The 12,338-nt window shown below is 39.5% G+C and overlaps 1 protein-coding gene across 2 annotated transcripts in view; it reads right to left on the bottom strand.

Annotated features, from left to right (window-relative positions):
* LOC119322586 (RRP15-like protein) overlaps positions 1–2,188 on the bottom strand; it is a 6,135-nt gene extending 3,947 nt beyond the window's left edge. For both annotated transcript variants that reach the window (XM_037596071.1, XM_037596078.1), the window contains exons 1-5: positions 1,573–2,188; positions 1,374–1,475; positions 1,197–1,278; positions 1,068–1,087; positions 502–559 (exon numbers count right to left, since the gene is read on the bottom strand). In XM_037596071.1, coding sequence (XP_037451968.1) covers positions 502–559; positions 1,068–1,087; positions 1,197–1,278; positions 1,374–1,475; positions 1,573–2,025 — 715 coding nt within the window. In that variant the 5' untranslated portion in view covers positions 2,026–2,188. The remainder of the gene's footprint in view (positions 1–501; positions 560–1,067; positions 1,088–1,196; positions 1,279–1,373; positions 1,476–1,572) is intronic.
* Between the last annotated feature and the right edge of the window lie 10,150 nt (positions 2,189–12,338).

The following is a 12,338-nucleotide window of genomic DNA, read 5'->3' as shown; positions in this document are numbered from 1 at the left end:
CACCTAAGCGTCCAAGGCGGGACGCCTTAAAAAACAATGGAAATAACAACACCCGCATCACCACTTTATATGTCGTATTGTGATGACACGGGATAATGGGTGCATGCTGATATTTCATTCTTGGATACAGATTGAAAGCAGATAGGAAAGAGGCAGTTCACATGTTTTGCACAAGGATGATCTGTTTCAAACAGCAACAAAAATGGATAAAGATAACCAGATTGTAATAGTGATGACTAACTGGCATTTCATACAGCAAATTGTATTTCAGTCTACTGTTCTGTCTAACAAGAAATGAAGAAACATGTTCAATCATCCTGTCAAAAAATAATTTGAGTTATCCCATTCCCACTAAAGCTTTTCTTTCCAGATAATTAATAGACAACGATAATGCAAGGTTTGGCCATCCACAAATTACAAGTCCAAAAAAGTAGGCGAAGGAGTTAAATGAATCTTAAATAATGGAGGAAGTAAATAGCATTGAAAAGGAAAAGGTCATACATTTAACATCTTTACTTCTTGATGGATTCAAACCTTTCCTAGTCTGTCGCTTGCTCACCTGAGAAAAAAAAACAATTTTAAGACTTACTAATTAGCTAACACGATTTTTTCCAAAGTATATACAAAATAGAGTGCAAGGGAATATTTAGGAAAGAACCTAAATGTTCCAATAGGTTCCAATTCTTAAGGATTCTAATAAAGTTAATCAAGTAACCTACACCAGAAGAATTCCTAAGGATTCAAATCCTCCAAAACCCTAATGAGATTCGTTTGAATCAAATAAGCCCATAGTAGGTAAGTAACTAAGTGTGGAACTAATTGCAGCTTCAACTAAGCAAATCTATTTCTTGAATATATACAGACAATTGAACGGAGTATGATATGTATGGGAGTCTTAGGAAATAACTGGAGTTGCATAGCATATTTTGCTGAATGCCCAAAAAATTAGAACCACAAATTTGCATCAGGATAAGAATCCATGGAAGCTCCCTAGAATGAATAATTATATTGACAACAAACAGAGCAACATATATGTCTAGCAGTTAAGAAAAGACAAGTGTGCTTACCTCATTGAACAACCTGACAACTGCATCATCAATATAGTACATGAAAAGATGTTGGAGAACAAGGGGTGAGTTTAGAGAAGTTTGATATTAGACACAAGCAAAATGACATAGTAGAAAACAGAACATTACCTCCTTGGGTTGCAACCTTGATAAGCATCTTTTCTTTGTTGTCAATAGCACTCTCAGGTACTTTATGACCCTTCTGTGCAGCCTACATTTGCCACAAAACAAGAGGTCATGCCCTGAACACAAACGCATTTTAAGTGCATGGTGAATTAGCAAGCAAGTGAATGAGGTGTAACATACAAGGCGCTTCTCCTTGCGGGCCTCTCCCTTGGACTTGTGCTCGTCCGCCTCCTCGGCCAACTTGGCGGCGACCAATTTCTTGTCCGCCGACAGAATTGGACCCTAGCAACAAGAAGAAAAGGTGTTAGTCCCCCTTATATCTTCTGCATCATCATGACAGAAATGTAAAAAAACGTTGAGAATTAGGGGAATAACCAACCAATGGGTTGTCGGCGAGCTTCTTCTCCATGATCTTGGTGAAGGCGGCCTGGAAAGCCCTGCAGCCTTCCTGGAACATGGTGACCGCCTTTTCTCCATCTGACTCCCCGCCGGAGCTGGAGGCCTCCTCCTCGGACGAGGGGGCCTCTTTGAGGTCGTCGCCAACATCGGGAGCAGCATCACGTTGCTTCGGCGGCGGTCGTGGCTGTGACCTTCGTGGTCGGACTTGGGCAGCGTCGTCGTCGTCGTCGGAGTTGTAGTCGCGGGCGCGCTTCTCGAGCAGCTTGAGGAACTTGGCGCTCGGCTTGCGGCGGCGGCGGGTGGTGTCGTCGGGGCCCTTCAGCTTCTTGTTCTTCTTGTTGGGGTTGCCCTTCCCCTTGTTCTTGCGCTTGTGGGGGTTCCCGGCGGCAGCGCCGGCCGCAGCTGGTGCGGGTTGCGCGGGGGAGTCCGCCATGGACGGAGCTCGTTAGGGTTCGGGCTGTAGGTTTTGCCTCTCGGCGGCGGCCTCCCCTTCCTTTGCAGGTCAGTGACGACGGCTAGCGTAGCGTGCGGCGGTGGCACGCGTAGGTAGCGGGCTCGCGCAATGGGGATTTAGGATTTAGGGTTTACGTGCGGTATTGCCCTGGGCTGGGCTAAAAGCAAAGTAAATGGACCGCTGCTAGTCTTAAGTAGTCCTTCGGCCGGAGGCAGATGGCCGGTCCAATACGGGTCCTGGAGGAGCAGTATTTCAGGAAGCTTTTGACAAGTTTTTTCACATATTTTTCTTCCTGTCTGTTTCTGTGGTGGTTTTGACCGGTTTTTGCATGAACTTTCCCTGCTTTGTTTTTTTTAATGGTTTTGACCGTGTTTCGCGGGATTTTTTCCAGTTTGCTATTGTAGTGGTTTAGGGCAGGTACAATGATTGATAAGGCTGTCTTATCTTATGCCCACCGCATAATCTAGATAACACAATAAAAGTGATGTACAATGGATTTTTCTAATTCTTGTCTTCAATAACTAGATATCCCTAAATATGTGGTGAGACAATTGTTGCTAAGAGATTATCTCTTAACTAAGAGAAGGCAAACCTTTTCTTGTGGTTACTCTCTCTTTCACCTCACCAATTATCTTATGTGGCACTCTTAAGATAGCATCATTGCACATGCCCTTATATATCTCTTTCACTGGCCTTTCTGTTTTATGTGTTTCTTCATTAGTTTTTATGGGGTTTTCTAAAAAAATAAACGTATATATTTTTTCGAGTGCACATTGTATATTTTTTATACACGGTGAACTTTTTTTATGTATGTTATTTTAATTTCATTGAATTTTCAAAATTCTGTGAACATTTTTTAGCACTGCATAAACATTTTAAATATAAATAATTTGATTTTAGGATATTTCATAATATAAATTGAATTATAAAAGAATAACTTTTGCAATAAACGAGCGGATGAAGCAGCATCCCACTCAGCTATGTTTCTTGGTCAGCACATGCAGGAAGCACTACACACGACACTGCGCTTGGGATTGTTGTATGCGGTACATAGTTGTGCCCAGGTACAATAGTGCAAAACCATTTGTTTCTAAATAAATTTGGATTTCCGTATCTAATAGAGATAGAGGAAAGTGTTCAAACTATATGGGTTTGGGTTCAGGAAAGAGAGCCCACCCCTCATGTTGGTTCCCCTATGATGAGTCAGGTCCGGTCGGATGCGTACCTCAGCATAGGACAGGCCGGACCAGATGCCTACCATGTTTTGTTTGATGAGCCACACACAGCCTATACATAAACTTAAAATGAAGACATCCTCAAAATTTATACTAGTTAAGGGTATATAAAACAATACTAAGAGCATCTTCAACTTATAGAGCAAAATTGTCCTAATAATTATTTACGGGGACTTACGATAATTTTTTGGGGGGGTTTTAATGCGAGTAGATATAGATGTATTATAAAAGATCACCTGGAGTACAAAGCATCCCAAACATAAATAAAATTGCATTGAAGCTCTGGACCATAGGATTATCACTCCCGCCGAGTGGTAGTAGGGGGCGCCATTGTGGCTAAGGGCATGGCGGCACGCGTAGGTAGCGCACTCGCGCAATGGGGAATTGGGGATTTAGGGTTTATGTATGGCGTGAATGCTATTTATCTCATTAAATGATCGCGCGAGGATGTCTCGCTGAAGGTTCTAGACTAGTTGGGCCGGCCCATTTTCGCGCAACGTTCGAATGCTGAAGGAACGGGAAATAGGGAGAAGTGGGAATCGATCTCTGGTCGCCAGGGAAGGAGCCCATGACGCTAGCCACTGCGCCAATGAAATTGCACATGGTAAGTTGGTGGTGCGCTTTTTACTTGAGGCGAATGAAGCTGGTTATTTCAATTGTTTTTTACCGTTTTTTCCTTATGTTTTTTATTTTTATTTTGATTGGGTTTTCTTAGTTTTTATTTGGTTTCCTTTTTCTTCTCCACTTTTTTGTTTAGTTTTCTTTTTTTCTTCTCCGTTTTTTGTTTGGTTTTCTCTCTTTTTCTTCATTTTTTGTTTGTTTCTTATGTTTGTTTTTGTTTTTACTCTACATTTCCGTACATGTCAGAAACATTTCTTGTACAAGTGATCAACATTTTTTGTATACATGTTCAATATTGCCCGAACGTTATTTTAACATTTTTCAAAAACTTTCTCAACATTTTCATAGTTATTCAAAAAAAATCAAATACTTAATCAACATTTTCAAATATTTGTTCAACATTTTTCATATACTCTTTCGAATTTAATACCTAGTCAATATTTTTCAAATACTTGTTCAACATTTTTATTACTTCTTCAACATTCTCAAATACTTGTTCAACATTTTTCAAATTCTTTTTCAACATTTTTAAATACTTGTTTAACATTTTTCATATACTCATTCAACGTTTTTAAGAACTATTTAACATTTTTCAAATACTCGTTCAACATTTTTAATATTTACTCATCATTTATCGAATACTTGTTCAACATTTTTTATATTCTTGTTCAACATTTCCTAAAATGTGTTTTCGAATATTTTAAAGTATAAACAAAAGTAAGAAAAGGAAAAACAAGAAACGTGAAAAAATAGAGAAACAGGCTGGTGCTGCCCGCGTGGGTTGGCCAGCCAGACACTCGGGCGCTTCTCAAATCGCTGAACACGAGGAATAACGATGCCCTTATGTGTGGTACGGAAATTCTTTTTTTTAGACAACCTCGCGAGACTTTTATTTCATACCGTCACAATGTGTACATGGACGAACGGAATCCCCACAGGCTGGCCAAACCAGTCATGGCGGCCTGGTCCCAAAGTTAAAGTATGTCTCGCTAGGTGATGAGCCTTAACATTGAGCTCCTAAATTCATGAACTAAAATACAAGAAATAAAAGTAGATTGTTGTTGCTTGATCTCCTTGATGATCGCCCCGTAAGTAGCTCCACTTCCACTCTGAGTTTCTTCAATCACTCCCTTGAAGTCTAATGCGAGTTGTATCTGCTGGATATGCAAATATGTAGCCAGATCCAACCCCTCTCGAATGGCCATCGCCTCCAAAGTAGCTGGATCACCATTGTTGTACACCATAGCAGATGCTCCAAGGAAAACCCCCGCTTGGTCACGACAGATACCCCCACAGCTCCAACATGCCCTTGGCGATGTATTGTAGCATCTACATTGAGCTTTGAGAAGTTCTCCGGCGGTGCAATCCAGCCGGTTGGACGCACCCTTGTGCTTCTTTATACTCCCTTGGTCACGACGATGCCCTTATGTGTGGTAAGGAAATTCCTATTCGTCTCTCATTGCGGCAAGTAGTCGACCGGACGCACAGGGGAGATCGACCGACGTTCTTGTTGGGCCGGCCCATTCAAACGTTTGTGCGAGTCCGGTTTTGGGAATCTTCTAGGTGGTTCCCAGCCGTTTTTTCCTGGTTTTGGGAACCTTCTAGGAGGTCCTGCACCGTTTTTTCTATTCCCACTTTCCCCCCTTTTTGTTTCTGTTCTTTTTCTTCTTCGTTTAAAAATTGTATTTTATTTTTCTGTTTTCTTGTCTTGTTTGCTCTTTCGTTTTTTTCATTTTCTTTTGTTTGAGAATATCCAATATCTATTCAGAATTTTATAACATGTTCTTGTTTTCAAAATTTGTTCTCAATTTCAAAAAATGTTCCAAATTTTGTTCACAATTTTTAAAAATGTCCATGTTTTAAAAAGTCTTCCAAGAAACTCAAAAAGTGGTCTTGTATAAATTTTGTTCACAATTTAAAAATGTTCATGTTTTAAAAAATGTTCAGTCAATTCAAAAAAATGTTCTCGTTTTCAAATATGTTCTTATGCTCATGTTTTCAAAAAAGTTCAGGAATTTTATAGAATGTTCCTGTTTTCAAATTTTGTTCTCTATTTCAAAAAATGTTCTTGTTTCAAATTTGATCACAATTTCAAAAAATGTTCAGTAATTCCAAAAAATGTTCTCATTTTCAAATTCATGTTTGAAAAAATGTTATCTTTATAAAAATCTCTTCAGAATGACATTCGTACAAAATTTATGTTTCAGAAAATGTGCAGGAATTTCAAAATATGTTCTCATTTCCAAAATTTGCTCACAACATAAGAAAAAAAATCGTGTTTAAAAAATGTTCACGTTTTCAATTTTTTTGGAGTTTTAAAAAATGTCCCACTTTCATAAATTGTTTACAAGTTTCAAAAAATGTTCGTGGTTTCAAATTTTGCTTAGTAATTTCAATGTTCGTGTCTCCAAAATTTTTTGGGGAGTTTGGAAAAAATTTCCCGTTCCAAGAAATCTTCATGATTTTCAAAAAAGGTTCCTGTTTTTTTAAAAATAGTTTTCAGAAAATTGTTTAGAAATTTGGAAAGACTTGGTGTTTCGTAGAACATTCCGTCTTTTGACTTAAAATGTTTGGAACGTCAAATTTTGTTAATTCTTTTGAAATAAGTTCATGGTTTCAGAATTAATTCCTTTTTGTTAAAAAATAAAAATTAAAAAATGTGCTCTAATGTTTTGTAAAATTGTTCCAAAGTACAAAATAACTGCTTCACAAATTTTGTTCTTGTTTTACTATTTTTGTCAAAATCTGTTTGAAATTCCAAAATTTGTGCTCGTTTTTCAAAGACTATTTTGGAATTTCAAATTTTGCTTACATTTCATCAAAAATTCTTTCGTGTGTTTTCGAAATGTGTTCATATTTTCAAGAATATATATGCTACTGTACATGTACAGAAAATAACATCCAACTGGGAATATCCCGCAAATGTAAGATATGTTTGCGATGCGTTTTTGTTCATTTCTGGCCTAAAGTCTAGTGGTAAGCAGCGCTCTAGAGCAGAGCGACGTCCCGTGCTCGAATCCTTGCGGCATCAATTTTTATTTTTCGATTTTTACTGCTGTTAACTACTGGCGGTGTGTCTTAGTGGGCCGGCCCAGCCACACGGCTCCTGTGTGCGTCGCGCTCCGTATTCGCCGCAGAATGCGGCTCATAGGAGGTCCCGTGTGGTAAGGCCATATGGAGAAGTACTGTTCGGCTAGGTTGGGCTAAAAGCCAAGGAAACGGTCCGCTGCTAGTCCCAAGTAGTCAGTCCTTCGGACGGAGGCAGATAGGCCGGTCCAATGCGAGTCCTAGGGGAGCACTTTCTAGGAAATTTTTTACCAGCTTTTACGCATGTTTTTTTCTTGTTTGTTTGTGTGAAGCTTTTGCTCGGTTTTCTGCATGATTTTTCCCTTTTCGTTTTTTGATGGTTTTGATCGCTTTTCACGCGGATTTTTTCCTGTTTGTTCTGTAGTGCTTTATGTGTTTCTTTCACCGGCTTTTTTCCTGTTTTATGTGTTTTTCATTATTTTTCTATGCGTTTTTTAATTATTTTTTCAGCACATGATTTTTTCAGTACACATTGTATATTTTTATACATATGCACATCTTTTATACATGATAGACAATTTATACATACATGATGTACATTTGTTTCAGATACATGTTTTTGACGTTTTTAAAAATGTGTGTTAAACATTTTCCAAAGAAACATTTTTTCAAATGATACAAGATAATTTATTTAACTAGGTGAACATTCCTTTTACATTGTATAAATATTATTTTAAATGTCACCCCAAAAATGAAACATGTGAACATTTTTAAAGTGCCACTTAAATTTTTCTTGATTGTTACGAAATATTTTTCTTTACATGAACATTTTTATTAAATGCATGAACAATTTTATGTACATCTTTAATGCCATGAAAAAAGTTAAAAGTTGAGAGAATATTTTTTTAAACACGGAGTACAAAATAATGTCACAAACAATTTTTTTTTAAAACGTGTGAACATTTTCATTTTCATTTTTAACGCTATTAACATCTAAAAAGTTCCACAGACATTTTTAGCTTTCATAAAAAAATTAAATATAAATATATATGTTAGGATATTTCAGAATATATATAAAAGTATATAGAAAAGGAAAAAATAAAAAAAGAGTGAACGAAGCAGCATCCCACTCAGCTATGTTTCTTGGGTTGGCCCATTTAGAGAGCGTTGCTGCCGACATTGTGATTGGGATTGTTGTAAGCCATACATAGCCGCGCACAGGTAGAAAAGTGGAAACCCAAATTTTTCAGAAAAAATCAGTTTTTTTGTATCTGATAGAGATAGAGGAAACTGTTCGGACAATATGAGTTTGGGTTCAGGAAAAAGTGTCCACCCTTCGTGTTGGCTCTTGGGTTAGGCGAGGTTGGATGCCTACCTCAGCATAGGACAGGACAGGCCGGATACCTACCTCGTTTTGTTTGGTTGGCCACGCACTAGCCTATACATAAACTAAAAATGAAGTCATTCTCAAAATTTATAAGGGTACGGAAAACAATCCTAAGACCATCTTCGGATTCTGAAAAAACTTTACCAACAATCATTTATGGGGGCTTCCTGGTAACATCCTGGGTTTTTCCAAATAGATCACCGCACGACCACTACCGCCGCTAAAATGAGTCACGACATGCCAGTGTCGTTGCTCCCATACTGGAGCTGGCCTGACCTTGTGGATGACACCCGGAAAGTCTTTATGCGTGTGTCCATAGCCGCAGTTGTCGCCATTGAACTCTTGAATCGATCTCACCGTTGCGCGCCTACAATGAGAAACCCCTAACCTCGTTGTCCCAGGGAGACGGTCGGATTCTACACCAGAGCTCCTTCGACTTCGTCCTGGCGGACGAATTCGAGAAGGAACGAAGCCCAGAAGACCAACTCAAAGATGAAGCATGACCACTCGCTCGAGCGCCGCCCCTGCGAGGACTAGAAAACCCTTGCCTGAACAACTAGCCGGAACCGAGGCATTAGGGTTCCCCTCCCCACCACCAGCCAACGAAGTGGCACTACAAGAAATATGTCAACTTGTGACCTTCTGTCAGTGACCCTAGAAGAATTGGTCATAGATCTATGACCATTTCAGACCAATTGGTCAAAAGCTGTTCGGGGGGCTCCAAACCCTAAACCATTGCGACCATTTTTGGCAGAAAGGTCGTAAGTTCCTTACACGAAATGGTCATAAAGCAAACAGCACTAGTCCGTTGCCTTATTTCTAGTTGTTAACGACCAATATAGATGGTCATAGCCTTGTAAATTGTGGTGGATTGCGATGACTAGGCGCCATCTCATCAGTTTTGCCTATGTGTCATGTCCATGTGGCAGTTTTTGCCCTAGGTTGTGAAGCAACCTATATTTCTGTCATGGCCAAAATTCCCAAACAAATCTCATAAATTCTTTGGGTCATATCTTCATCAAATATGTAAAAACCTTCCTTGCCTAGTTCAAAAATAATTCAAAAATATTCATTTTCCTATTCTGTTCAGAACAACAGTTTGTGAAGGAAGTACCACTTTGGCATGTCCAAATAGCATCCATTTTCTACAGTGCTTTCCTATGCCCAAATAACCATCCTCCACCAAATGCTAGCTCAATCCATTCATTATTTTGAGCCGAGCTTCAACATTCGTAGTTATGTCCAGTGTGGTAGTTTGCAAAGCAAGTACCACCTAGGCTCCTCCTTTTGAGCTGAAAATTTGTGAAAATGGTCTTCTTAGTAACTGATCATCCTCAGCCAAAACTCACGCCCATTAGCCATGTACATTTCCCGTACCGCTAATCAAACACTTGGCTGCTAATTCATGTTTGAGCATCGATTGGTCTCCTCGTGAGAATCTTATGTTGTAATTTTCTTTCTAGCACCAACCTGGGGAGTGCCCAACCCACTATACATGCCTAGGCCGCCCAGAACACATGGAAACGCCATGGTCACGCGGTGACCACGCGGCGGGCATGCGAGTTTACGCGCTCTAGAGTTGGGGCCCTCGGCCACCGCCCAAACCTCGACGTATCGCCACCAAACCATGTATTTATGATTAAATAGGTCCTTACGTAACTAGAAATGATTTTTGGAAAAAATAAATAGCAAACTATGAGGCAGCTGCAGTTCAAATTTGACCCGCTTCCAGCTGAATCGGCAGAAATTTGTCTTTTTCACGAGAGGTGGATCAAAAAAATTTACACCAGACCATTTTGTCAATTGTGCATTAAATATGTCCTAGTATTTTATAAAAATGATTTGGTCCAATTTTGCAACAATTATTTGGTAGTTCCTTCACAAAAAAACCTCCTTTCGGGCACTCGAAAAATGGAAAATGGTTTTTTCGTCCAACGAAAATGAAAACTTCCTTAGGCAACATTGTTTGCCATTCCAATATGCATCGTTGTGCACAATATGAGATCATTTAAACAAATTATGCCATGAATGTGGCCATAAGATTGATCATTTGGCTTGAAAGCCATGAATCTTCACACTTGATAGCTCATTTCTGAGAACACTTTTTTAAAATAATTACCGTATTACAATTTTATTATTTTTCCTGGAAACTTGTTCACATATAATGACACAATGCGAAGGTTTTCCAATTTTTTGATTTTTTTGAATTTTTTATGCCCGTTTCAAAATACGGTCAAAACGGCGGGAATAACCGTTCCTAGCTAGTGGTTGAATCTTGGAATTTTTTTGGTGTTTCTCTGATTAAATAGATAATTATGTACCTATAAATTATTTTTGGAAAAAATAAATAGCAAACTATGAGGCAACTGCAGTTCAAATTTGACCCGCTTCCAACTGAATCGGCAGAAATTTGTCTTTTTCACCAGAGGTGGATCAAAACTTTTGACACCCAACCATTTGGTCAATTGTGCATTAAATATGGCCTAGTATTTTATAAAAATGATTTGGTCCAATTTTGCAACAATTATTTGGTAGTTCCTTCACAAAAAAACCTCATTTCAGGCACTCGAAAAAGGGAAAATGGTTTTTTCATCCAAAGAAAATGAAAACTTCCTTAGGCAACATTGTTTGCCATTCCAATATACACCCTTGTGCACAATATGATATCATTTGTACAAACTATGCCATGAATGTGGCCATAAGATTGGTCATTTGGCTTGAAAGCCATTGATCTCCACACATGATAGCTCGTTTCTGAGAACACTTTTTTAAAATAATTACCGTATTACAAGTTTGTTATTTTTCCTGGGAACTTGGCCACATATGATGACACAATGCGAAGGTTTCCCAATTTTTTGATTTTTTTTGAATTTTTTATGCCCGTTTCAAAATGCGGTCAAAACGGCGGGAATGACCGTTCCTAGCTAGTGGTTGAATCTTGGAATTTTTTTGGTGTTTCTCTGATTAAATATGTCCTTATGTACCTATAAATGATTTTTGGAAAAATAAATAGCAAACTATGAGGCAGCTGCAGTTCAAATTTGACCTGATTCCAACTGAATCGGCGAAAATTTGTCTTTTTCATGAGAGGTGGATTAAAACTTTTTACACCCAACCATTTGGTCAATTGTGCATTAAATATGGCCTAGTATTTTAGAAAAATGATTTGGTCCAATTTTGCAACAATTATTTGGGAGGTCCTTCACAAAAAAATCTCCTTTCGGGCACTCGAAAAATGGAAAATGATTTTTTCGTCCAAAAGAAATGATAACTTCCTTAGGCAACATTGTTTTCCATTCTACTATGCACCCTTGTACATAATATGAGAACATTGTTTTTTGAATTTCTTTCAAAATGTTGTCAAAACGGCGGGTGTGACTATGTGTCTTCGGTCACCGCGAAGGTGACGACGACGAACTCCGCACTCGCGACCACCACCTCGATGCCCTGCTCTTCTACGTGCCGAGGTCCTTGCTGGCGGCTTTGCCGAATAAAAATCCAGAGCTTCTTTATTCAGTATTGTCGCCTCCGCCCCTGAAGTCGAGACATCGAATGATCCAAAAACCTAAGCTACTAGGACCCTAAAACCTAAGCTACTAGGACCCTAAAACCTAAAGCTAAAATGATCCACACGCGCAGGATCCGACGACCCTCCTCACCGCTGACGACCAAGAAGTCACCGGCGGAGGGGAACCGCCGAAAGAAGGCGCAAAAAGAGTCAGTTCTCTTAGCCAAAGAGATGTGCACTTTATTTTCAGCCGGTTACGACCTACTTAAATGGTCATGGATGTCGCGCACATGTACTCTGTTTTGATTGGTTCAGAGGCATGTCACATTGATTATGGATCGAGCACCGTCCGATCCACCCGGATCCAACGGCAGCGCTCCCTCATCACGTTTCTCACGCCACCTAGCCCAACAACCCACAGGCCACAACCTGCACTCCTCCCCCGCAAACCCTAGCGCTCCCCGATCCCTCCCACCTCCCCTCCCCTCGCCGCCACCCACCGCTCCCCTCGCTC

The sequence above is a fragment of the Triticum dicoccoides genome, chromosome 1B (genome assembly GCF_002162155.2).
Source record: "Triticum dicoccoides isolate Atlit2015 ecotype Zavitan chromosome 1B, WEW_v2.0, whole genome shotgun sequence".
Lineage (NCBI taxonomy): Eukaryota > Viridiplantae > Streptophyta > Magnoliopsida > Poales > Poaceae > Triticum > Triticum dicoccoides.
Note: the sequence above shows the minus strand (reverse complement) of the source record. Positions and strands in the feature narration are given on the sequence as shown.